We start from the raw sequence: 27817 nt of genomic DNA on the forward strand, positions 1-27817 counted from the left end.
TGGCATAATCAATAAAAAAAAGTTAAAAAAAAAAAAAAAGCAATGAGGACCTAGTTCAGGCTTTAGCAGCAGACTTGACTTTGGAACCTTGAAAACTGTTGGAGACCACCAATAAGATGGTGAACATTAGCGGTTATTTAAGTGTCGGTGTGCCAAACATCACTTTCAGGGTCGGCGGTGGGGGTAGCCAGGTGTCACAGGCCTTCCTTTGCATTTAGACTTGTGACATGGCCAAACGAGATACATTCACTGAAAGACCTAACACTTTAAACTTAGAGTCCACTAACAATCACATTTAAAAGCAAATCTTGCAATTAGCTTATTAATTTTAGTATTGCATTTATACTGTTGTTTCCCCCCCAGGGAACACTTTAAAATTTTGTTACATGATCTTCTCAGAACAGTAGTCTGCACTTCTTTCAAACTCCTAAGAGACCCTAACTGCTAAGTGTGTTACAGGCATTCTCTGTAACACACATTCTCAGTCCTTACAACTGCCAAATAAGGTAGGGGCTATTATTCAAAGATCGGAAATTTAGGTTAAGCAGTGGTTCACAACCACACGGCTAATAAAAAGGACGGCCGGGACTCAAACCTAAGCGGAACTCACCCCGCCACTTACCCCACCAGGTGATGCCTCCCGTACCAGCCTGGCCTTATTAAATCTGGGCTAGTGATGACATCATAGGTTTAAAGGCAACCCCCTCACTAGAATTTCTACATCCAACTGATTACGGTCTCATCTTTCAAAGTGACCATCAAGAAAGAACACACTTTTACTCCAGTGCCACTAATGTTGGAGCTCGTTTGAGACCCGTGTTTGTTCATTCGCTCCACAAACATTCGGTGCCTATGAACAGACATTTTGGCAGGGCCTGGAAATAAAATGATGAGAGAACCAGAAACAGTCCTTCCCCTCATTGGGCAAAGAAGGCAGCTGGGACGCAAAAGAAATACGAAATCGCAAATGTGACACGTGCTGCAAGGAACGGTAGGAGGGCCCGGAGGTGACCTGTTGTAGCCAAGGGAAGCTTCTGAGGAAGTGATGCTGAAGGTAAGTAGGCTACAGCTGTTACCGGGGTGAGGGAGAGAGGCACCCCGGGCTCTGCATGTGCACAGGCCCTCGGGAGGATGGAGACGGTGGTAGGGGAGGCCAGGCCACGCCTGGCTCTGTGAGTCTTGTGCAAGTTCTGGATTTGTCCTGAGAGCCCTAAGACTTTGGATGGGGGGAACAAGAGCGGTTCTGCATTTTAAAAGTATTGCTCAGTGACAGCTGCAGTGTCCTGGGCCAGTGGTGACCGCAGCTGGGTGGAGTCTCGGGGACAATGAAGCTAGAGAAAGGTGCATGAATCAAGGGGAAATGTGTGACAGGCCAACCTTTTGGTAGATTCTCCACGGTAGCAAGTGAATCTGGTAGCTGAACTAATTACAAGTGATTTGGAAGCAAACAGACCTAACCCATGATGTGCTTGCTTGTTTGCTCGATCTGGCTTCGACAGCTTTCTTTAGAGCTGCACAAAACTGTTAGGCAGTAGCCGTTTCACTCCAACTCACGTACAGATGACCCAAAAGGACTACTCTGGACTGTGCTGATTATTTCCTCCCCAAACAGAAATAAAATTCAAACGCATTCTTGGGCACGGTTCCTGCTGTCGATACGTGATGGCACTGGAAGTCATCGATAGCACTTCAATATGTGTGCAACATGAGTATGATTTAAGTGTGACAAGTAAGCCTTAAGAAATGTAAAATGTAAAAAAAAAAGTAAAATATACTTACCTAATGCTAGGCAGGCCATACTGAAACTGACCTTTCACTAGGTCTATAGTAAGACCAGTAACTTACTTGCTTAGTGTTTTCCACAGTGATTTAGGGATGGAAGAAATATCCTCCTTAAGATAATATTGGATGGTATTGTGATTCAGAGTAAGTTGGTAATTAATCTGTACCGTTTCCCCTAAAAATAAAATGTAGTAGAAATTACAATTTATTAAAACTTCCTAAGTAGAAGGAATACTTATCAGCTTATATTAATTAAATAAAAATGTAGGCAATATTAATTTTCATAGATCAATTTATTTAGAATTACAAATATTAAGAATAAAAGATTTATGCTTTTCTTAATTAACATAACAGTTGAGCTAAATATAAACTCTGCACTAAAGTTCTGCAGTGGCACAGAATATGGAAGCATTTTTAAACTATACAAAAATTTCAAATGGAAAATAATCTTGTTTCTGTTTTATTATACATTAACATATAAAAAGTCTCATTTTATGAGACATCTAAAAGAATTAAAGCCACTTCTACAGCTATATCTTAAACTCCAAATCTGAAAACAATTTATTATATTTTGAATTTATAATATTCTATATTAAAACAAAGAGAATTCCAAATACACACTTTTTACAAGATTAACATTTTAGGCAGGGTTTTCCTTAAAAAAAACAAACAAGAAAACAAAACCAAAACCAAATACAAACCTTTTTTTCTGTATTTCACAGCACTCGTTATTATATGTTTGCCTTATAAAATCGTTTTACTTTATAAATGGTATACTGTTGGAATTTAACCAGCAATCTGGTTCAAAATTTGTGCAAATAAACAAAAAATACGAAAATAGTGTGTTATCAGTCTTTCCTTTTTTAATAAATCTCATAACGATAGCGCCTTTTGACCTGAATTGACAGGAAAAGACATGCCAAATTCACCTGCTGAAATTCAGCATTTTGCAAGTTACGTTTTTTTCCTGCTCCTTCATTTTCTTTCAACAAACAAAAGTTTCTTTTATAAATTACGATAAATTAAAATACTTATTATTATAAAATGGTCTGCAGAACCACGTCGTGCTGCAAGTGCGTGCTCTGCGTACTTGCACAGTCCGTATTGCCCATCTGCGCGCCGGCGCCGCCCTTCAGACCAGGGCTGCTCCGACCTCCCGATGTCCTTTCGAAGACTGAGATGGCAGTTAAGCCAACGAACTGGAGATGCCATGTTCTCGATGGAATTCCCACACTGCCGTGCGTGTGCACGAAAAGCCCGCTTCTCCGTGTTCTTCGTTTCAGTTGTCTGCGTGTGTAGGGTTGAATTCATGCACGTTAAAGAAAAGGGTCAATGTATTCTTCCATGAAATTATGTTCAGACATTTTCAGTTTAAAAGCTACTGACTGATAAATATACATAATACAAGCAATGCTACTGCAGCTGAATAATGAAAAATAAATAAATATAATCGTGGTCAGCAATGCTGGTTTAAGAAGCAGTACGGTATATTAAAATGCCTTATTTGGAGGTTGAAATTTCCCTTGTCTTCCAGCAGCTGGGTTATTTGGTGTTGGAAGCCTACAGAAAGGAAACGAACTTCTCGCAGACAATGTCTATGCGGTTGGGGTCACTCAGTCTTCTGCTCAGTCTCTGTTGGTGTTATTTGCTGCAAAGGCATGTAAGTTTCCCATCTGGCTCAGGCCACTCTGAATATGTGCAACATGGATTTCTACATTATTCTGAAAGCAACTAAAGGAAGAAGAAACATGGTTAACTGCTTTATTTCACAAAATTGAAAACAAATTTTTAAAAAGGAAGAGCTTAATGTTAGTTGGGAGACAGCTAAGACAAGAATCCCAGGGAAGGAATAAATCTTCCCTTCACACGAGCCCTAATTCTACATCAGAAGTCATTGAAAGAGTACGTTCCAAAGAAGGAGCTGAGGCGGGCTGGAGAGAGGGCAGACTCTGATCGAGAATCTCTAGTTCTAAGTCGGACCTCCACGCTAAACCAAAACCTAAACATTATATGTCTTCTAATTCCTTTATATTAAGAACTCCATGTGAAGTTTCTATTCTGTCAGACTGAATATAAATGAAAATCTCTTTTACAATTTATTTAAAGGATACGAACCATATAAACATTGGGTTGGCCAAAAAGTTTGTTTTTTCCTGTAAGATGGCTCTAGTAGTGCTTAGTTGTCTTTAACTTCATTCCAAATGATATTGTTAGATTGCATCATGACAGCTGTCATATCAGCAGGCATTAAAAAGAAAATCAAAGTTAGTGGTTTTTTTGTATAGTCATTTTAATACTGAAATATACATAACATTTTCTGCATATTATGCTTTATTACCTCAAGAAAGGTAAAAATGCCAACTGAAAAGAGAACAAAGACTTGTGCAGTGTGTGGGGAAGGTGCTGTGAGCGAGTGCACGAGTCGCAAGTGGTTTGTGGAGGCTGGTGCTGGCGGTTTCTTGCGGGATGACGCGCCGCAGTTGGGAAGACCAGTCAAAGGTGACAGCGATCAAATCAAGACATCAATACAGACGGCTGACATATTCAAAACATCCAAATCCATAAAGTTATTGGTGAAAATGAAAAACGTGTCTTTTATTTTTCACGGAAAAAACTAAATGAACCTTTTGGCCAATCCAATACTTCACAAATATGCACAATTCTTAAAACTTGTACTGGAAATCACCATAAATTTAATATAAAAATCGTTAGGGTGCATCTAATGAATTACCTGATATTAGAAGCATCTATTGTACTCTTGATATCATTCAATGAATCTGTGAGTGATTTGAATTCAAAGGAATTCAGGTCTCCTCCTTCTGCTAGACACTAAAGGAAAAAAATATTTCAAAATTTAACTGAATTACAGTTCAACTACATACAAGAAAATACCTGACATAATCTGTTAAAATTATTTTTAGCAACAAATTAGCCAAGTTTGTTTAGGTGTCAAAAGTAACAAAGTACTGACTCTGAATCATACCTTAATTTGTAATAAAATAGCTGTGAGCCTGGAGATCAGGTTTGTCAGATTTTCATTTTCGACGCAGGGCTGTCCCGTGGAGGAGTTTGCGTGCCGCACGATTTCCTGGGCTTCTTCCTCGCACCTTCGCCTCATATCTGTAGGCTGGTCTGCGGGCTGGAGGCCCTGGTCTGGAGCAAGCTGCACAGACGATCGGAACACAGATGCACATTCATAAGGCCACATCGTTGGTGCATTGTGCTTCTTTTCAGATTTGGGTTTTTACAGAACCAGCATTTATAACAAAAAGGAGGGGCACTCTTACCTTAGAAGCTCTTTACTCCTATAATAGATTTTCTAGAGAAAAGAGAATTCTAGATAACTTTTTACCCAAATTCACTATTTATGGCTTATTCCATTTGACTTAACATTTGATCTCTCTGTGTATGTATATCTAATTCTTTTCCCTTACACTCTTTTATCTCTGAATTTTCATTTGTATTTCCTCAGTACAAGGACATTCTCTTGCATAAGCTAGTGTAATTATCACACTCAGGAAATTTAACACTGATATAATACCATGTTTTAATAGACTATTGTCAAATTTCATTAACTGACCATTGATGTCCTACACATGGCTATGTTTCCCCTTGAATACATTTGGTTGTCATGTCTCTTTAGAATCCTTTATTCCAGAACACTTCCAGAGTCTTTCACGACCTTGAGAGTTCTGAAAAGCACCAGCCAATTGTTTTGTATGGTCCCCTAGTGTGGGTTTTCCGTTCCCCATGACTCACTGAGGTTGCGCAGTCCGGGCAGGAGCGGAACGGCAGTGACGACTGCTGCTTCATGGGATGCCGGGATCAGGAGGCAGGGGTGCTGACCTGTCCCATTACCGGGACGTCACCTCTGACCGCTCGGTTAAGGTAGTTAAGTGTCTGCCAGGTTCCCCACAGAAAGTCCTTGTGATGGGATGTTTTGAGGCTCAGTAAAGATTTTGTTCCTCATCAAATTTTATCCCCTGCTTTTAGTATCTGTTGATGACTCTTGCCTTTACCAATCTGTCCTACAATGGTTGGCAAATGGTCTTTCTCATTCTTATTGTTCCTTCTGTGTTTATTAGTGGGTATTTTACTATAAGAACTTTTCCTTTAAAATTAGTTAATTAATTATTAGGGGACTACAGAACTTATTTTATTCAGTGGGTTATAATCTTCCTATAATTACTTATGCTGAAGCTCACACGTCCCGGATTTGGCCAGTGGAGACCCTGTCAAGCTGGTTCCTTTTGATACATCCCCTTGTTTTGGGGGCACATTTTACTTCCTGGCACAAGGAGACGGTCCAGGCTCATCTTCCACTTTCTCTGCCCTAGCTCTGGAACCAGTCCCTTCTCCAAGGAGCCCAGCTTCCTTTTATTGGAGAACAATGCTTAGAGACCGAGACTTGGGTGCCAGGTGTGTTCAGTGTGTATTGGGGTGTCGTTGCTCTAGGCTCTCTCAGCACACACCCACACTTAGTTATACCCACGTTATAAAAATAAACCATGAATTCATATAGATTCTTTCCTATTCTAATCTAATCTAACGAACCACGGGTTTGTTCTAGTCTTCCCCTTCTTTGACAGGGGAAGATCTGGCTCCTGTTCTTCTCGATATACTTGTTTAATCATCGGCTCAATCCTAGAACACAGAGTTTCAGAATTGCTAATCCTTTACCACTATGAGAGAAACTGTACCAACTAGAGTTCAATATTTGTTTAAAGCTTGGTTTACAGAGTACACAGCCAAAAGGCTGTGTCAAAGCTACGTGGATTTGCGTTGCGCCCTTCGGTGTGTTTACACTATCCCTTTGAAATACAGTCAGGCTCATTTGTTTGTATCGTGTTTCAGAGCTTACCTATGTTTGTTGGGGGAAACAAACACTTAAGAGGAATGTCAGTTCTCCCCCCCCATTCCCAAATTATAATAGTTTCTGGCTTACCCTTCCTGTGTTTGTGTTTGAAAGGTGAAGCAGATGCATGTATATTTTATTTCTGTTTATCCGAAAGGTAACATACCACATGTACTTTTTTGTTTGCTACTTTTTTCACTGAACGCATCCTGGAGGGCCCGTATCAGTGAATGCGGCGCGTCCAGGTTCGCTCTGACAGCAGCGTAGTGCTCTACTGTGTGGACCACCAGACGTTAGTTAGCCAAGCCCCTGGGTCTGGGCATTCAGGACTTATAGCATATTTTGCGATTACCAGTAATGCTGCAGTGAGTAGCCTTGTCCGCCGACACTTTCTAAAAAAATTTCAATGGAAGTTTCACATCACTACATAAAAGTTCACAAATCATGAACTGTATGGGTTAATGAATTACCACAAATCAAGTATGCCTGAGAAACCAGTACCTAGATGAAGAGAGCGAGTATCGCCAGCCCCCTGAACCCCTCCCAACACTGACTCCCAGTGTGATCCTTGGAGGGTAACAACCACCCTGCCTTTGGGCATCCCAGACTGGCTTCTGGTGGCTTTTGAGCTTTACATAAATGGAACCATCCATTACATATATTTTCTTTTGTGTCTGGCTTTATCTGTTCAACGTTACGTTATATTTGTGAGTTCATCCATGGTACTGCGTGTAGTTGAGTTCATTATTCTCATTGCTGAGTAATATTTCATTGCATAGTTTTATGACAGTTTATTGATCTATTCTAGTATCAATGGGTATTTGAATGATTCATAATTCTTGGCTATAGGGAACACTGATGCTATGAACACTCTAGTGTATACCTTTTGGTAAATATCTGTTCACATATATGTGAGGTATATGCTCAGGAGTAGAATTTCTTAGTCATAGTGTTCTCTCTGATATGTTCTTATTTTAAAATCAGTATTATACCACCACAAAAGTGTTCTGAAAGTTAAGTGATTTTCCTTCGACAATGAGCCTATCCCAAACGACCTTGTATAAATGATGAAATTATACAGAGACTGACGAGCAACCCACTGCTGCTGCACGACCAGCTCTGTTGCGTCATGTCGCCTTGCTCGGTCTGCACCTGTCCCAACTGGCTGCTGGTCCAGAGGGGGAATTGCACCTGCTAGGACAGCACATTTTGCTATGCAGTGTTTGATAACCACTAGAAAGATAAAGAAAATAATAACTGACAGCTACAGGAATGAGTAGAATATACTCAGTTTAGCAGAGGGTCACCACGGTTCATTTCCCTCAGTTTAATTCTAGTGTATTGGCAGTCTCGCCCATGGCCGACCCGGGACTCATCAAGGCTAGTGCCTTAAGAAGCTAACTGTTTAAGAATCTCATACCACAAATAAAGGTGGCTTACAAGAAACATGAAATCTCTAAGAAAAAAATAAATGCAGGAGCACTCTAAACTCATCTCAATCATTTAATTCAAATTTTAGGTGAAACTGTTGAACCACATTCAAATATACAGTTTTACGTGCATGATAATGATAATTCACAAATAAGGCTATAATCTATGTGTTTGTAGTTCCACAATCCACAGTTCTAAGGTAAAGTGTAAAGGAGGAAGAAACAAAACTGTATACACAGCATGATCATAACCTAGTGAGAAAATGTAAAAATAAATAAATAAAAATAAAAAATATTTACATAAAACTAAGGACCAGTAAACCAAAATACGGTCTTTGGAGCGACAGAACTGAGAGTGATTATCTTTCTAAATAATACATTTTGGGTGTGCTGTGTCAGCTGTAACCCAAACACGTGACGAGCTCACTGGACATACTGCACTCTGTGACACTGATGCTTTACGGAATACAAATGTATAAAACATAGTTCTGCTAAAGGATTTTATAAAGATACTGGCTCAGTTTGGATTTTCTAAAATGTAAAGGTAAGAGTATTAAGCTTCAAACAAGAAAGCGTAGAGGGCACAGCCCCTCGAGGGAAATTCATGCAAACCACCTACCTCATAGCAGAACTGCTGAACTTTATGCAAAACTTTGTTTAGGTCCTTGTTCAACTGTTCAAGCTCTAGAACAATGGTTGCATATCTCCGCTGAAATTCAATGCCAATGGGCATGGAATATGATTTCTGAGAAGAAAAGAATCAGATTTGGATAAGGAATTTTTTTAAGCAGTACAATTTCAATGATCTAATATGAGGTCTGACTTATCTACTACCAACCAAAGGTTACTGAAATGTCAACACTCAATGACATTGTCTTGTGTGCATAACATTATGTATTGCTTATTTATTTTTAAAGGATTTTATTTTTATTTATATTTAGAGAGAGATGAAGGGAAGGAGGGAAACATCAATGTGTGGTTGCCTCTCATGTGTCCCCCACTGGGGACCTGGCCTACAACCCAGGCATGTGCCCTGACTGGGAATTGAACCAGTGACCCTTTGGTTTGAAAGCCCAAGCTTAATCCACTGAGCTACGCCAGCCAGGGCTATTTTTGGAATTTTCATTTGGTCCTTTTTATTTTTGTAGTTTCCAGTCCTCATCTAATAGTCTCATTTTTTTTCTAGTATCTTTAAACAAATTAAGCATTTAAAATCTATGCCTAAAAATTCTATTATCTGGAATATGTCAATTGTCTATACTTCCTTTCAGTTTATGTTGGGGTTATCATGTCTCCTATTGTGTCTGGGATTTAAAACGAGTGTTAGACATTGTGGGTTGAATATTGTGGAAATAATTTGACGTCTAGTGTGATGTCATATTCCTTAAAGAGGACACAGTTACTTCTGGTGCGCTGCTTAAGCCCCTAGAGTTCTATAATCTCTTAGTTCAGTTCCAGAGATGTGCAATCTGAAGCTTCCATGCTCCAGATTCCAATCCAGAGCACAGAAGGTTTGCTAGCTTCTCCTGACCCTTGGTGGGTCTTTGGGCTCTGATTTTTGTCCTCCCTACCCTTGTAAGCCACTCGAGAATGCGACTCGGCTTCTAAGCCATCTTTTTTGAAACTTGCAAAATCCCCTGAGTAAAAAGTCAGACTTCCCCTTTTGACGTTACATCTTTTCCCACATCTTATCCCTGTAATTATCTAATGCCTGGTTAATGCTCCAGTGTCTTCAAGCAGGTTACTTTAATGTTTTATTCCAGAGGAAACAATTATTCTTATCTATTTGGAATAGAAAGGTTAATTCAGTACTAGCTGGTGTGGCTCAGTGGACTGAGTGCAGGCTTGCAAACCAGGGTCACCTTCGATTCCCAGTCAGGGCACATGCCTGGGTTGCAGGCCAGGTCCCCACTTGGGGGTGCACAAGCGGCAACCACACATTGATGTTTCTCTCCATCTCTAGCTCCCTCCCTTTCCCATTCTCCAAAAATAAATAAATATTTTAAAAGATATATGAAATATATTTTTTTAAAAAGAAAGGTTAAGCCCTGGCTGGTGTAGCTTAGTAGATTGAGCACCGGCCTGTGAACCAGAGGATCGCGGTTCGATTCCCAGTCAGGGCACATGCCTGGGTTGCAGGCAGGTTCCCTGCAGGACAGTTCCCTGCAGGGGATGCACAAAAGGCAACCATACATTGATGTTTCTCTCCCTCTCTCCTTCCCCTCTAAAGATAAATAAATAAAATCTAAAAAAAAAAAAGAAAGGTTAATACAGATCTCCTAGTCCACCATTATCAAAAGCAAAAAAAAAGCTTAATTTTTCCGAAACGGTATGTTCAAATTCTTTAGAAATATGTGTTTCATTTTCTCCCAATAACGTAGGTAAATGCCACACTTAAATTCTGTCACTGGGTTGAGGGAGGGACAGGAAGAGGCAGACCCTGACTCCATCTCTTTGTTACTGTGTCTCACTTCTGTACTCCTCCATCATACTCACAGCTCTGCGCCTGGGGCCTCGTCGGGGCTCCAACGCGCAGCCTTTAGCCGTGGTTTTTGTTTCATCCAATGTGTCAGAGAAATTTAGAAAATCTTTCACACCTGGTTAAATATCTGCTTCCATTTATTCTACTTCCTCCTTTTGTACTTACTCTGTGTGAAACTGTAAGGGTTAGGAAGAAAATGCCCCGCCTGTCATCTTAAACCAGAAGTTTCATCAAACCTTTAAAATGTTCCCATACTGTGAGCCAGCCATTCTACCGTCTAACAATGGATGCTACAGACAGACACAAACAGATGCGCACAGCTACATGGACATGAGCATTTACTGCAGCACTGTTTTAGTAAAGTAATGGAAGTAACCCAAATATCCATTAAGGAATTATTTAATTGATGGTACAATACAGAAATTTTAAAAGACTGAGATGTTTCTAATGACATAATTCCATTTATGTTAGAGAATAATTTTCAAAACCACATGTGAATGTGGTAGTAGTATATACATAGAGGAAGATACCTATATGCTAAATTTATAGTATATATTAAACCGAATAGCATTTATTTACAGGAGAGGCATTATAAAGAATTGTTTTCCTTATTAAATACTTTTATAATATTTAAATTTTTATAATAGAAATTATTTTGAACCACAAATAAAACAAAACAAATAATAAAACATATTAAACCAACTAGATTTCTACAAAGTTCTCACATGCCAAGAAGCCAAGACAACATCAAAACAGGCCTCTATTTAGGAGTAGGTAACACTGCCCTGAGTGGTATAGCTCAGTGGGTTGGGCATTGTCCTGATTCAATTGCCACTGGTCACTGGTTCAATTGCCAGTCAGAACACAAGCCCGGGTTGCAGGCCAGGTCCTGGGTTGGGGGGCACATGAGAGGTAACCAATCGAGGTTTCTGTCCCTCTCTTTCTCCCTCCCTTTTCCTCTCGCTAAAAATAAATAAATAAAATCTTAAAAAAAAAAAAAAAAAAGAGTAGGTAACACTAACCAACCTAAGGCAAGCCCAATATTTTAAGGCATGGAACCTGGCCGATGGGCAAAGTCCTAGCTAGTGATATGAAAGTGAAATGCATAAAGATGGAAGAGATGATACAATTAATCACAGAAAATGTAATGGAGGCGCACGAAATAAAAAGAAACAGAACTGGTGGATAAGAATTAAAGTCCAGTAGAAAAGATTTTAAACAACATTTTAATGTTTAGAATATATAATATCACTATGTTATGGCTAGTTTTTTCAATCTTTGATAGCCCATTCATCTGATAATTTCATATCAGGCCTAAGTGGGTTAAATAGGGACCAAGAGGCCTGTTTTGGTACCTGTACATAGCAGTATGATCTTAGACTAAAATCTCTTGACATTTTTGGTCTTCAGTTTCCAATTCCATAAAATGATGAATTTGAATTAGATAATTCAGATTTTAAAAATTCTACAACCCTAAAAGAGAACTGCTCCGCATTCAGTTACACGTCTACTTATCCAGCTGGCCCGTTACCATTCCCTCCCAGAGACGACTGACGCCACAACTCCCTATTCCTGCACTTGTGACAGATGTTGGTAGTCAGCTGTCACACTCTGTTCCCCAGGTGCAGTCACGGAGCTCTCCCTCACTCTCGTATTTCCACACAGTCATTTTCACTCTACTGGAGATGGTGTGGTACCGGAGATGAACTCTATTCACCACCCTAATAAATCCATGAGCAAGTCACAACTTTCAACACGGTTCAACTTGAAACCTATATAATTTTATTAATCAATGTCACCCCAACAAGTTCAATGATAAATAAATAAGACAAAACAAAACCCCCCAAAAAAGTTCAAAACTTTCTTGGTGCATATTTTCTACATAAAAATAAGCAAGACTGATAAATCTCTTGTATGAATAAAACTGACTGTTATATTTCTGGACTGATTAGGCTAATAAAGTAGGATATAAGCTGTCCAAATAACCTGATGATGCCAACTTATGTATTTCCTGATTTACTTCTTCTGCATCACTTTTAACAACCTCTGTTGATACGACTTCCTTAGTTAGAGGCACTAACGCTAGGGATTCTATGCTCATGTAAACTGTCAAAGAACCCAATATACCCATGAACCCCATTCAACTGTACAGGCAAGTGCACAGTGAGGGGTGGGCTAATGAACTGTACTGAACTGTTCATTCACTTACTGTGTGTTCAGTGGGACAAGAGGTAGTGACATCAAATGAAGATTTAAAAATAACATTTATTTCAAGGTGTTCTTCCATAAAATATTTAAAAATCTTTAGATATAGAAGCCCCCACCATTTAAAAATTTGACAAGCAAAGAAAAAAGAAAAAACTTACCAATTTTTCTGCATCTGTATTCATTTCCCTTAATTTCTTGATATGTTCCTTTTTAATCATGAGAATTTTTGATAATCTGGTCTATAGAGAAAGAAGAGATGTTTTGGAACAAATACGGGTATTTAAGTGTATCATACATCAAATTTCCAACTTTTCACTAAGACATTTTAGCAGTAAATTTTAGTGTTTCAGTATAAATATAGCACAGGCCTTTTATTTTATTAATCTGATTGGCTGACAAGAAAATATGTAAAAATGCACTGCAGCTAGGACATGTCGAAAGGACTAAAGAGTCCACCTGAGCCAATGGGACAATTCGTGGACCCATAAGAATAAAAAAGAATAAAAACGACAATGGGCTAAAGCACAAATATGTTAAAACCTATAAAGTAACCTCTGTTACAGAATGCTAGTGACTAAAGTCATTATTTTATAAACTGAAAAACAAAGAACCAAACATTTATTCTGCCTTTTCTATACAAACTAAACCACTAGGTAACCAAATAATAGATTAGGGGAAATCTTTCTTTATAGAATTGTTTCAGTAAAGAGTGAAGAAAGGTGGATAGAATGAAAATAGCATCATTTTACAATCCCAATAAATGACAGACCTAGGACAGATACACAGTGCCAGCTAACATGATATTAAAAAAGAAAATAATATGTCTCCTATCAGAATATGTAACCATCTATAAAACCCATCACATAAATACAAGTAAACCAACCAAATAAAAAACCCAAATCTAAAGGACTTCCACCAAGATGGAGGTGTAGGTGGAAGCACTGCGCCTTCTCGCACAACCAAGTTTAAAAACAACAAAGTTTTAGCAACAAAAACGCAGCCAAACTACAGAAAATTGAACTATATGGAAGTCTGACAACAACGAACCCTTCAGCCAAACCAGTAAGAGGGGCAGAGCCAGCAGCAGAGTGGGGTCGGGAAGGAAAGATCCACCAGACCCACCCGGGCCCGCGACCCAGGTGCGCCAGCAGCTGTGGGCGGATCACAGGTGTGGAGAAGGGGGCGGACCCACTGAGGGTGCAAGGCAGTGGACTCACTGAGGGCTGACTGTAGTCACACATTCGTGGGCAGATAAACCAGTGAAGGAGTGAGCAGTGAGACGGACCGCGCAGGCCCCAGTGGCAGAGTGGACCGCTATTGTCCCTCACTGACCCCACCCCCACATACAGCATCACAAACCAGCGACCTGGGTGGCCCCACCCTGGTGAACACCTAAGGCTCCGCTCCTCATACATAACAGGCACGAACAGATCAAAACATTATGGCTCAAGAACAACTCAGAGCCCCAGAGCCAACAAATCTAAGCAATCAAGAAACTGCCAAACTTTCAGATGCACAGTTCAAAACACTGGTGCTCACAGAACTGGTTGATTTTAGCCACAAATTAGACAAACATATGAAGGCTAAACTAATTGAAATGAAGGGAAATACACATGAAACCAATAGTAATGGAAAGGAACCTGGGACGCAAACCAAAGGAGTGGACCAGAAAGAGGAAAAAAATGACCAAACAGAAAAGAATGAAGAAACAAGAATTCAAAAAAATGAGGAGAGGCTTAGGAACCTTCAGGACATCTTTAAACACTCCAACATCTGAATCAGAGAAGTACCAGAAGGGGAAGAGGAACAGCCACCAGTGGAAAACTTATTTGAACAAATAATAAAGGAGAACTTCCCCAATCTGGCAAAGGAAATAGACTTTCAGGAAATCCAGGAAGCTCAGAGAGTCCCAAAGAAGGTGGACCCAAGAAGCAACACACCGAGGCACATCATCATTACATTAGCCAAGATTAAAATGAAAGAGAGAATTCTAGAAGCAGCAAGAGATAAGGGAGCAGTCACCTACAAAGGAGTCCCCATCAGACTGTCAATGGATTTCTCAAAAGAGACCTTACAGGCAAGAAGGGGCTGGAAAGAAGTATTCTAAGTCATGAAATCCAAAGACCTACATCCAAGATTGCTCTATCCAGCAAAGCTTTCATTAGGAATGGAAGGGCAGATAAAGTGCTTCTCAGATAAGATCAATTCAAGGAATTCATCATCACCAAGCCCTTATTATATGAAATGTTAAAGGGACTTATCTAAGAAAAAGAAGATAAAAAAGATGAATAGTGAAAGGACAGCAAACTCACAGTTATTAACAACCACACCTAAAACAAAAGCAAACTAAGAGGACAGCTAGATCAGGAGCAGAACCATAGAAATGAAGATCACATGGAGGGTTAGCAACAGGGGAGTGGAAGGAGAAGGGGGGTAGAAGGTAGAGAAAATAAGTAGCACAGACGGTAGGTAGAAAATAGGGGGGAGGGCAAGAATAGTATGGGAAATATAGAATCTAAAGAACTTGAGACATGTGGTCATAAACTAAAGGGGGGAATGGTGGGGGAGGGGGTGTGCAGAGTGGAGGGGAATGAAGGGGGGAAATAGAACAACTGTAATGGCATAATCAATAAAATATATATTAAAAAACCCAAATCTAATCAAAACTACATATCCAATGAGCAATTTTATGAAAAATACAAAAAACAGAAGAACACGTTGACTGATACCACAAGGATTCTGCAAAATCCAGACTATGGGAGACTCTGGGCAAATAATCCAGTTTCTTTAACAAATAAATTATATGGAGAAAGAGAGCATCTGATATTTGAGGGGAAATGAAAAATTTAACTGCCAACAGGATATCTGATACTATTAGGATATTTTTGTTAACTTTTTAGATGTAACAATGATATATTATATATTACAGTTATGTTTCTTTAAAAAATAAGAGGCCTTACCTCTTAGAGATACATAATAAAATATTTACAGATAAATTATATCTGTCTAGTATTCGCTTCCAAATAACACAAAAGGGAGAAAGTAGGTGGGGGTAAAGATGAAACAGGACTAGTCAGGAGTTTTTTTGTTTTTTGTTTTTAATACATTTTTATTGAATTCAGTCAGGAGTTCTTAAGAAGCTATAGCCAGTAATGGATACATTGAACTGCATTATACAATTCTGTCTGCTTTTATGTACTTTAAACATTTGATACAAAAATTTCTTAAAAATCGGCCTGGTGAGATATGTTATGTACTTGTCTGCACAGACCTGTATTTATGGCTCAACAGGTCCAGCGCTCTGGACCGCTCTCCCTTCTCTAAGTTACTGAGTCTGGACCGCTCTCCCTTCTCTAAGTTACGGAGTTTTTATGAAAATTTGTGTGACTTTTTTTTTTGAAGTTGGAAGCAGTAAAAGATGGGATGAAGGCAACAGTCTCTCTCTTGCCTTTTGTGTTTGTTTTAGTTTTGTGTTGCTTATTTGTTTTTGATAGAAAATCACTGTTTCCTTTTGATTATTTTCAAAACTAAGTTCTCTACAACAAAGCGGATAGATCTTTTTAGATTCTTCCAAATCCCTACCCCAGGAATAAAAAGTTCCCTCAAAAAGAAAATTCACTGTAAACTATGAATTATAAAACTTGCAAAATATTTTAATGTTTAAGAAAAATATTAGAAACAGAAAAAATAAAAACATATCCATCTACTTATCCATGTACTTCAAAGCTTAATATTTACAAGAACAAACCTGAGTTTTATAAAACCTTACATACTACAAAAGACAAAAGGCCTTTTATTTTTACCTCTCGGCCTAAGATAATAATTGGAATCATTACATGATTTAACTAGGCTTAACATATGTAGATTGTGAGTTAAGAAATGAAGACCTGAAATCAAATACCTAAGCATCAATAAAAGTATCAACACTCGAGCCCTGGCTGGTATAGCTTAGTGGATTGAGTGTGGGCCTGTGAACCAAAGGGTCACTGGATCGATTCCCCCTCAGGGCACATGCCTGGGTTGTGGGCCAGGTTCCCCAACAGGGGGATATGTGGGAGGAAACCACACGCTGATGTTTCTCTCCCTCTCTCCTTCCCTTACCCCTCTCTAAAAATAAAAAAATAAAATCTTTAAAAAATATCAATACTTCAATCCAGTGGTACTCAGTTTCCGGCTCCCCCTGTTAGTGAACTGGTGAGTCGATCTCTCTCTCATCTTTGTTTTCGCTTTCACTAGTTAAAGAAAGCATGTCTTTATTTTATTTTTTTTTAAGATTTTATTTATTTATCTTTAGAGGGGAAGGGAAGGAGAGAGGGAGAGAAACATCAATGTATGGTTGTCTTTCATGCGTCTCCTGTTGGGAACTGGCCTGCAGGGAACCTGCCTGCAACCCCAGTATGTGCCCTGACTGGGAATCGAACCACGATTGGTTCGTAGGCCCGCGCTCAATCCACTGAGCTATACCAGCCAGGGCTATTTTTTTTTTTAATTTAAAAAATATATATTTTATTTATTTATTTTTAGAGAGAGGGGAAGAGAAGGATAAAAAGTAGAGAAACATCAACATGTGGTTGCCTCTTATGTGTACCCTGCGGGGGTACACATGCCTACAACCCAGGCATGTACCCTGACTGGGAATCAAACCGGCAACCCTTTGCTTCCCAGGCCCGTGCTCAATCCACTGAGCTACACCAGCCAGGGCAGAAAGTATGTCTTTAAATGGCAAATGAACAAGTCTTCTATTTGTAAAAAGCATAACCTTTGGCTCTTTTCATAATTTAAACTCTTTATATAAAAATATCTTATCTACCTTTGGAAGCCAAAAGGCAAAATAAAATTCTATATTGCAAGGAAATTTAACAACATATGACTGAGAAATACAAAATAGTATATACATCTACACAAATGATAAGACTTTCCCCCCAAATAACATCAACTGCAAAAGGTAACACTGAATATTTTAATGGATCATGCTGTATAACATAACACATATAAACTTTTTATTTATAAAGACTATCTCAAGCCAAAGTATTTTTTCTTCATTTCAGTTTTTCTTTTCAAACATTAGACCATGATTCAAGCTAAATAATTTAACCTAACCTTCTAAACAACTCATTACATTTTTAAGAGTAAGAGTATTTAGGGAAACTGTTATATATAATAATTGTACACTTGTTCCAATTTAGGCTTAGATTTCTTAATGAATAGCTATTTCTACTTTCAGAAAGTTCCTCCTAACCAAAGAGCTAGCCAACACATTGCAGCTGTTCAGTTGGCTGATAATGGCAAGGTGCACTGAGATTACGAAATAAAAGCTTTATACTTGTACAAGTTATTAACAGCTTACCATTCAGAGTTTCACAGAGCACAAGCTAGAATGTGAGGGTCCTTAACATAACCAAATAAGAAGAATCAAACCTAACAAAAGCCTAACAGACCTCTAAGTCTTTTTTGGCTGTTATAACTTCCATAAGTTTTGATGGAAATAACAAAGTTCTTAAAACCAATACAATGATAAAAATATTTAAATATTAGGTCCTAGGAAAACTTTCAACTTCAATAACACAAAAGACATTTTCTTAATGAAGTCAATATATTCAGAAAAATTCTCACCACTTGGATAAGGAATTCTACTGGAAAGCCACCCAAGGTTTCAGTGTCGGAGCCTGCAATCTTACTTCTCCAAGGTGACTGTCCTAACAAAGGGTCATTATCCTGTGGGTACAAGAAGGAATCATTTAACCATGGACTGTTCAAAAGGAAGTATCTGACATTTAGGTGAAGAGTCAATTACACTCTAATTAATATTATATTAAAAATCTACTTTTTCCAGCAGTGATGACCTCCCCACGACCACATGCCTCCCACAAAGGATCTCCTTCCTCGCTCTTCAGAAGAGGAGGAGAGGAAACACAAGAAGAAGCACCTGGTGCAGAGCCCAGTTCCTACTTCACGGATGTGAGATGCCCAGGATGCTATAACACATGTAGCATCAGCTTTAACCAGCACAAACAATAGTTCTGTGCCCTGCGTACTCCACTGTCCCCTGTCAGCCCACGGAAGGACAAGCAAGGCTTACGGAAGGACGCTCCTTCAAAGGTACCCTGAATCAAGATGAGTGGGGAATCATCCCAACAAACACACTTTGGATACAAAAAATAAAGGTAAAAATTCTACCAAAAAATTTTCAGAGTTGAAGCAACTATTTATTTTATTTAAAATCTGACAACTCAAAATAATGTGGGTATCTCCTGAAGTTGCTGTAGTAGATGTAGACATAGTTCACATTATAATAATCATTCAAATTACTGATGACATTTAAAAAATGTTACCGTGGTTGGCGCCGGGAGAAGAGGAGTATAATGTAACCGTGGTGGAGTCATTAAAAATCGAGAAGGCCGCTGTTTTTGTCCAAAGGCAGCAATTGGCATTGTCTCGTGAGGCTCGTTACTCTTTGGGGAAAAAAAGTCCACAAGACTTGTAGAACTTTGCCAATCATTGCATATTTCTGCATAATATACATACAGTAGCTCATATGCTATGATTTATCAGAGGGTATATTATTCTACAAAGATCAAAGGACTAGAACTTAAGTCAGAATATGAAAAAACTCTCCTACCAAAAGACTAAACACATAAAACAAGAGGATTAAGAAAAAGATAAAAAGACTGAAACAGAGGATCAGAGATTAATATGGAATATTAAAGTGTTCTATGGCCACCCTTGGTTGTCTGTGTGTTAAAGACTATCTCAATATTACCTACTATAATTAAAGTCAATTCTCTGGCCAGAGAGAAATACCTAGGTGATCTCATAAAAGGAATTACATTGACGAAACAGAAAGCAATAAAAAAAAAAGATTTTATTTATTTATTTTTATGAAAGGGGAAAGGAGGGAGAAAGAGAGGGAGAGAAACACCTTGCCCCTTGAGCCCCCAGCTGGGGACCTGGCCCACAGTCCGGGTTCACACCCCGACCAGGAGTCACACAGGCAGCCACTGGTTTGTGGACAATGACCAACTCACTGAGCCACACCAGACAGGGCCAACTTTTCTTTTTTTGAAAAGAGAGGTTGAAAGATTTCATCCTTTAATGAAAAAACATAAGGTTGTGTATGTACTTTGATCTATATTTAGTCCAAATGGTCTTTCTCTCTTAATTGTCCTCTAAAAATTATGTTTGATAAGGAAACCCTCAAAATAAACAGTCATAGTTTTTAAAAAGTTCATATCAGAAAAGGAAGACTCTTCTATTTTTGCACTGAGCAAATAAAGAAATTTTAATTTTTAATTTTAAGCTCATAAACCTTAAGCATCAAGTTTATAACAAAGAAATGGAAAAGGGAGCCTAAGGTGGAACAATTTAATTTTCATAATGCTTACAGGCAAATAGTTTTGTTGTAATAAGTTCATTATTCACTTTTTCAAACCTTTGTTAGGTTGCATAGATTTATTCTTAAAATTATTTTAACTCATCAGAAAGGTGTATAATTTTCATGACTTTGCTAAATCAGCCATGATCATGAACTAATGGCCCTATAGTTTAATGGACTGCAAAGAAATTTGAGAGCTCTGCATTCTAGTCTCACAGTCCGGAAACCAGCTCTACAGCCTGGCTACATCACTCACAGTAATTTGTAATTATTAATGTCTCAGTTTCCTACCCTGTGTAATTCTGGGGATAAAACCGGAGAACAAATGTTAAAGTGCAATATGTTCCTTCATACTTCAAAAAGCATTTTGCAGGAGAACAGTAACAAAACAGCTGGAATGAAAATGTTCTGTAGCTTATTCCCTAAGATGATGTGTAGTCAGGAGTGATCGGTTCTGTCACTCCAAAGTGCTATTGGTTAAGGCACAACAGAGAAATGTTCGATTCTCAGAAATGTGGAAGACTTAAGTATAGTTCTGCCCCAGGGGTCCAGTGGGCAGGAGCTGGAACCCCTGAGGATCTTTTCCTCTGTGACCTGAAATCTTGGTTCTATAATAGAACACAGTCTCTAAAAAACCTCCATATAACGTATTTAATAGGCATAATATACAAACATATATGAAATACTTACAAGAACTTCATAGTCAGGGATAGTATGGGTTCCAAGCCCCGCCCTATCAAAAGTTACTCGGTAAGTGGCGTTGTAAGTATCCACAGCAGCTATCTGTCCAGTGAACAGGCCATCGTGAACTCCACGTAATCGCGCTGAGAAAATAACCAAAAAGGCACCATGATGTTTGGAAGTTACAAAGAACTGTTGATTATAACACTGCTCCAAGCATCTAATTTAAAATGTAGAAAGTACAGTATTGTTATTTATTATAATTTCAATAATTAGTATAAATTTTATTTAGAGAAAAAAAGTTCTTAGAGAAAGAAAATTTTAAACAAAAAACAAAACTATAGGACTTCTGCCAAGATGGAGGCATAGGTGGATGTGCTGTACCTTCTCACACAACCAAGTTTAGAGACAACTAAATATTAGCAACAGAAAACACAACCAGAACACGGAAAATTGAACTTTTCGGAAGTCTGTTAACAACAAATTCTTCAGCCTGACCGGTAAGGGGAGAAACCAGCGGCTGGTGAAGTGGGGTTGCACAGGAAAACTCCGTCTGACGGACTCAGGTGCGGACTCCAGACGCGACGAATCCAGGGGCAGGGTTGGACCTAGTGAGCGACCGAGTGAGTGACCAGGCGAGCGACCGCGGGGGAGACAGCGGGCGAGCGGGGCTGCGTGTTGACTGTGGTCACGCATTTGTGCGTGGGTGGACAGGCGAGGGAGTGGGCGCTTAGACCGGGGCCGGTGGGCCCCCACTGCAAGCAGCAGTGGAGGGCGCCCCCATCTCCCTGCTCTGACCCCACCTCCACATACAGCGTCATAACCTAGCGACTCTGAGTGGCCCGGCCCAGGGGAACCACCTAAGGCGTTGATCCTCACCCAGCTGTGAGAAACAGCAGAGGGGGTCGCCATTTCCCCGCTCTGACCACGCCCCCACATACAGCGTCACAACCCAGCGACCTGGGAGTCCAAGGCACCGCTTCTCACACTTAAAGGGCGCGAACAGACCAAAAATGGCGCAAGAAGATCTCAAAGCTCCAGAGCCCATAAATCTAAGCAATGAAGAAATAGCAAAACTCTCAGATGCACAGTTTAAAACACTGGTCATCAGGATCCTCACAGAACTGGTTGATTATAGCCACAAATTAGACAAATATATGAAGGCAAAACTAATTGAAATGAATGGAATTGCACAGGAAACCAATAGCAGTGAAAAGGAAACTGGGACTCAAATCAATGGAGTGGACCAGAAGAAAGCAAATAATGGCCAAACAGAAGAGTCAAGAAGCAAGAATTCAAAGAAATGAGGAGAGTCTTAGGAACCTCCAGGACATCTTTAAATGCTCCAACATCCGAATTATAGGGGTACCAGAAGGGGGAAAGGCACAGCCACCAGTGGAAAACTTATCTGAACAAATAATAAAGGAGAACTTCCCCAATCTGGCAAAGGAAAAAAACTTCCAGGAAATCCAGGAAGCTCAGAGAGTCCCAAAGAAGTTGGACCCAAGAAGGAACACACCAAGGCACATCATCATTACATTAGCCAAAATTAAAATGAAGGAGAGAATCCTAGAAGCAGCAAGAGCTAAGGGGACAGTCACCTACAAAGGAGTTCCCATCAGACTGTCAGCGGATTTCTCAAAAGAGACCTTCCAGGCAAGAAGGGGCTGGAAAGAGGTATTCCAAGTCATGAAATCCAAAGACCTACAACCAAGATTGCTCTATCCAGCAAAACTTTCATTTAGAATGGAAGGACAGATAAAGTGCTTCTCAGATAAGATCAAATTCAAGGAGTTCATCATCACCAAGCCCTTATTATATGAAATGTTAAAGGGACTTATCTAAGAAAAAGAAGTTAAAGAAACATGAACAGTGAAAGGACAACAAACTCACAGTTATTAACAACCACACCTAAAACGAAAGCAAACTAAAAGGACAGCTAGATCAGAAGTGGAAACATAGAAATGAAGATCTCAAGGAGGGTTAGCAACAGGGGAGTGGGAGGAGGAGAAGGGGGGAGAAGGTACAGAAAATAAGTAGCATAGACAGTAGATAGAAAATAGATGGGGGGGGGACAAGAATAGCATGAGAAATAAAGAATCTAAAGGACTTGAGACACATGGTCATAAACTAAAGGGGGGGTAATGGTGGGGATGGGGGGGTAGGGTGGAGGGGAATGAAAGGGGGAATAGAACAACTGTAACAGCATAATCAATAAAAAAAATTAAAAAAAAACTATAAATGATGATCCTATGATCCCTTCTGATATATGAAATCAGGTATCTACCAAAGTTAAAAGAAATATTTTTAAATTATTGCTTTAAATTCTGAATTGCAAAAAGAAAAAGTCAACAAAAGAACTCTGGTCATTATGCTAATGAGTGAAATGACAGGTGTGGTTCCACTTTAAAGAAAAGAGAAGGATTCGGTGAAGAAAACAATGAGGATACTGGCCCGAGACTGCTCTCCTTGGAAAGGCCTGACTACAGGGTGACATCTGGGAACTGGAACCTCCAGAGTTTCCCACACTGCTAACGGTGGTTCCCTGTGCCTAGACTGCTTGTGAAAGTGATGCGATTTATGCTGTATGCCTGCTTTCCTTCGGAAGTCTGCAATTCCAGTATGTGCTAGCAAATGTCTACGTGAGCAGCCCCCAGTAGAAACCTTGGGGACTGAATCTCTAACAAGTTATTTGGGTAAACAACACCTTAAGTGTATTAGTACTTTTGCTCGACGTATCAAGCAAGTTGTGTGTGACACACAGGAAGAGGGTTCTTGGAAGCTTGAACTAGCTTCCTCTGAGCTTTTGCTCTGGCACCTGTTCCCTTTGCTAATTTTCCTCTGTATCCTTCTCTGTAATAAGCCAAGGCCACAAGTGCTGAGCTCTCTGAATCTTCCTAGTGAGTTGCCAAACTCAGGGGACCCCTCACATAGATGAATATTTATGTCACTATTATTTAAATGCAGTCTGAAAGAACACCAGGAAAATCCAAGCAAACACCCAGCATGAGTGAAAAACATAAGAATAGCATTTAAGGCATTAAACTAGACAAAGTGACATAATTTATACGGGTTAAAAAGTACAATACACAATATCGTTATAACAGAACACAAATATTTGATGGAAAACTGTTTAAAAGAATCACTTGATTAAAAAACCACAATTGTAGAAGCCTAAAATATTGTCTTTGACAGATCAGTTAAGAAAAAATTAAACAGGTATATAGAAGATATAAGTAATAAAGTAGAATAAGCAAACATAAATACAGAAAAGGACTTCCAGTTATACAGCAGTATGAAGAGGTTTTTGATTCTTCTCTGTGAAAGACAAGTATAAACCTGTACAGGATTGTCAAACACAACCATTTCAGGATACTGGAAGTGAATCAAATACAGAGAACACGTAAGAAATGTTCAGTGTGGAAAAACTGCCAGAGCTTCAGGTCAGGGGAAGGCGGTGGCCTTTTTGCATGGGGCTACTCACACCCCAGCATCACCACCCACTTGGCTGGTAAGAATGGCTTTACTAGTGTAAAAGCTGGTCATGAAAACCAGCAGCGCTGCTGCAATAGGGGGTAGACTGCACGAGGACCAGTGCATAGAAACCTGTGACTCTGCCACTTTAAAGTGATGAAGTCAATGAGGAAAGAAAAAGAAAAACTCACAGCTTTTGTAAGCCCACAGGGTAAGCCTGGCTGTGCTGAACGGCAGAATAACCAAAAATGTAATGGGGAGATCCTGGAACCTAGAAAGCCGTAAAAGGGCTGACATAAGCTCTCCACAAATCCCTGGCTAAGGAAAGCTATGTGGAAGGGTGGGGAGTATCTAAGAGGCTTGTCAAAAGTAAAGGCTAAGGCTTCCTTCCCTCCAGAAAACACTCCCCCATTAACCATGTCTCACAACTTTTCAGTACAATTACTAACTTACCCACCCACTCACATAAAACCTTGCCATTTCTTGTACCACGTAAGTTGCAATTTTAGTTAACCAAATTCTTTAAGATTAACTTAAACTTGGCTTTGGTGGTACTTTCTCTCTATGTTATAACTCAAGAAAATATACAGAATCATATCTATAAATTGGCAAAATTTATACTCTTACAAAATTTTGAATAAACTAACAATTGAATAATTAGTTTTATTGAATCATCAGAAATAGACTCTTTCTAGACCCAAGGATCATAAGAACAATGGTGTTTATGGACTACCCAGAAAAGACTGCTTAGAAAAGTAAAAAAACAGAATAATATAAAACTTTGAAATTTGAACAATTCACAGATGAAGAAACAGTAATCTGTACAGTATATTGCTGTAGAACTATAGTTTAAGCTTCCTAAATTTAAAAGCTACTTCTCTAATAAAGGTTATTTTGGAGAAAAATCACAAGTCAAAATATGAACAAGCTTATCTCACGAACCCGTAACTTTGGTTCCAATAACCAGCGGTAAAGGAATCTCATCTGGGAGATCTTTGAATTGTGAAAGATCCGCAACTTTCTTTTGTTGTAAGAGCCGGATTTTCTGCCGCTTCTGTTTTAGTGCTGATCGCTCTTCCTCAAAAAATGCAGAAGAACATCTAGAATAAATTATAAAAATAATATAAAACAACTATCCTATACAAAAACTTGAAATCAGACCCTCCATTGTTCTCTTTATTCCTCTCATTCTTTTGAGTACTGTATTTAAAAACAAATTCTTAGAAATAATCGTTCCCTTTCAAAATAAGTTCCTTTTACGTCCTTTAAAACACAGGGCCTTACAAAACTCAAAGACATATAAGCAGGTCTAGATTACTCCTTCCTGTACAGCAGAAGGATTTGTTCACATCCTTTGACAAAACTGTAGCTGGATGCCAGGTCTTATCTTAAGGAAGAAGTTCAATTCTAATACTCTTTTCAGAAAAGCACAATGTTTTCTGCCACCCAGTGAGTGCACTAACATAGGAATTCAAGACGAGACTTGCCACCGTGTACCCAGTTAAACATTCCTCCTGCCTTGAAGTGTGAATACTGAATTTACTCTTTAGGGTCTGTGTGTCTTCTGCTTCCAATGCTATGATGAACGGAAGGTATTTAAACATGGGTTTCATACAACAAAACATATATCCATAAAACCATCACCACAGTTAACAAAATATGAAGATATCGCTTATCCCTGGAAACTTCCTTGTGCTGCTTTATTTTTCCTTCCACTTCTCTGCTCCTACTTACCAAGCAACCTCTGAGTTGCTGTCCACCATTATCATTTCTAGCTTCTACAATTTTATATAAATGGAATCATCTGGTATGTACTCCTTTGTCAGGCATCTTTCCTCCAGCATAGTTATTCTAAGATTCATTCATGCTGCCACGCATCAGTCCATTCCTTTTTACTGAAAAAGAGTATTCTATTGTATGGATGCATCACAAACTGTCTACCCATTCACCTGTTGGTGCATGTTTGGGTTGTTTCCAGTTTGGGGTTATTACAACAATGTTGATATGAGTATTTTTGTATAGGTTTTTATATAATCATATACTTTACTTTCTCTAAAGTGAATACCTAGGAATAAAATGGTTGGGTCATATGGTCAGTGTATGTTTAACCTCTTAAAAAATCAAAGAAGCCAAATATCACCAAAGAAGATACATAGATGGCAAACAAGCATATGAAGAGATGTTCCCTGTCACATGTCATTACGGAAATGCAAATAAATTGAGACACCACTACTACTACATTAGAACGGCCAAAATCTGAAACACCGCCACCGCCAAATGCCGGTGAGGGTGGGGAGCAGCAGGAACTCTCATTCACTGCGGGTGGGAATATAAAATGGTGCAGCCACTCTGAGAGACAGTTTGGTGGTTTCTTACAGAACTAAACATATTCTTACCATTTGATCCAGCAATCACATTCCTTGGTATTTACACAAATGAGCTAAATAGTTAAGTCCACACTAAAATGGATGTCTACATCAGCTTTATTCCTAACGATGAAAACTTATACACATGGATGTCTACATCCATGTACACATGGATGTCTACAGCAGCTTTATTCCTAACAATCAAAACTTGGAAGCAGCCCTGGCTGGTGTAGCTCAGTGGACTGAGCGCGGGCCTGCGAACCAGGCAGTCACGGTTCAATTCCCAGTCAGGGCACATGCCTGGGTTGCAGGCTGGTTCCCTGCAGGCCAGTTCCCAGCAGGAATGCATGAGAAGCAACCATACATTGATGTTTCTCTCCGTCTCTCCTTCCCTTCCCCTCTAAAGGTAAATAATAAAATTAAAATCTTTAAAAAAAAAAGTTAAAAAAAAGGACTAGGTAAAACATTAAAAAAAAAAACCTTGGAAGCAACTGGGACATCCTTCAGTAGGTGAATGGTACATCTAAATAAATACTGCTCAGTGCCAAGAGAATGTGCTAGCAAGCCATGAAAAGAGACAGAGTAACCTTAAATACGTAGCACTAAGGCCAAGAAGCCAATCTGAAAAGGCTCCACACTGCACAATTCCAACATGTGGCATTGCAAATTTGAAACTACTGAGAGGATAAAGATGTCAGTGGTTGCCAGGAGCTGATGGAGGAGGGAGGCTGAGTGGGTGCAGCACGGAGGATTTGTAGGGCAGTGATTGTGCTCTGGATGATATTGTAATGGTGGATAATACATCATTATATATTCACCAAAACCAACAGAACGGACAACCCCAAGAAGGAACCCTAAGGAACCCATAGTTTATGGATGCTGGGTGGTTAGGGACCACGGAGGCAGAGGGCGCTGGTAACTGAGGAGACTACATGTAAGGGGAGGCAAGGGCGTAGGGGAAATTTCTGCACCTTTCTCTCCATTTTGTTGTGAACCTAAATCTGCTCTAAAAAAATTAAGTCCCAAGAAAAAAAGGAGAACCCTAGAGAAACCGCCGAACGGTGCTCCAAAGGGGCTGTGCCCCTTCCTACCCCCATCAGTGGTGTGTAGGAGTCACCTTCCCCCTGCCCTCACCCATGCTCACTATGCTGAGTCTTAGACCTATTT

General features: G+C 39.4%; 1 protein-coding gene and 1 pseudogene across 3 annotated transcripts in view; one reads left to right on the plus strand and one right to left on the minus strand.

Annotated features, from left to right (window-relative positions):
- Nucleotides 1-2146: 2146 nt before the first annotated feature.
- The window catches only part of LIN9 (lin-9 DREAM MuvB core complex component), a 47820-nt gene continuing 22149 nt past the window's right edge, over nucleotides 2147-27817 (minus strand). For all 3 annotated transcript variants that reach the window (XM_037138806.2, XM_037138807.2, XM_037138808.2), the window contains 9 exons: nucleotides 25227-25384; nucleotides 20820-20953; nucleotides 19090-19209; nucleotides 18371-18472; nucleotides 12916-12996; nucleotides 8687-8812; nucleotides 4766-4945; nucleotides 4514-4611; nucleotides 2147-3513 (listed from right to left, as the gene is read on the minus strand). In XM_037138806.2, coding sequence (XP_036994701.1) covers nucleotides 3408-3513; nucleotides 4514-4611; nucleotides 4766-4945; nucleotides 8687-8812; nucleotides 12916-12996; nucleotides 18371-18472; nucleotides 19090-19209; nucleotides 20820-20953; nucleotides 25227-25384 — 1105 coding nt within the window. In that variant the 3' untranslated portion in view covers nucleotides 2147-3407. The remainder of the gene's footprint in view (nucleotides 3514-4513; nucleotides 4612-4765; nucleotides 4946-8686; nucleotides 8813-12915; nucleotides 12997-18370; nucleotides 18473-19089; nucleotides 19210-20819; nucleotides 20954-25226; nucleotides 25385-27817) is intronic.
- Nucleotides 18615-18954, plus strand: LOC119044426 (40S ribosomal protein S27-like; annotated as a pseudogene).

This window comes from Artibeus jamaicensis, unplaced genomic scaffold (assembly GCF_021234435.1).
Source record: "Artibeus jamaicensis isolate MK-2021 breed Jamaican fruit bat unplaced genomic scaffold, CSHL_Jam_final scaffold_754, whole genome shotgun sequence".
Taxonomy (NCBI): Eukaryota; Metazoa; Chordata; class Mammalia; order Chiroptera; family Phyllostomidae; genus Artibeus; species Artibeus jamaicensis.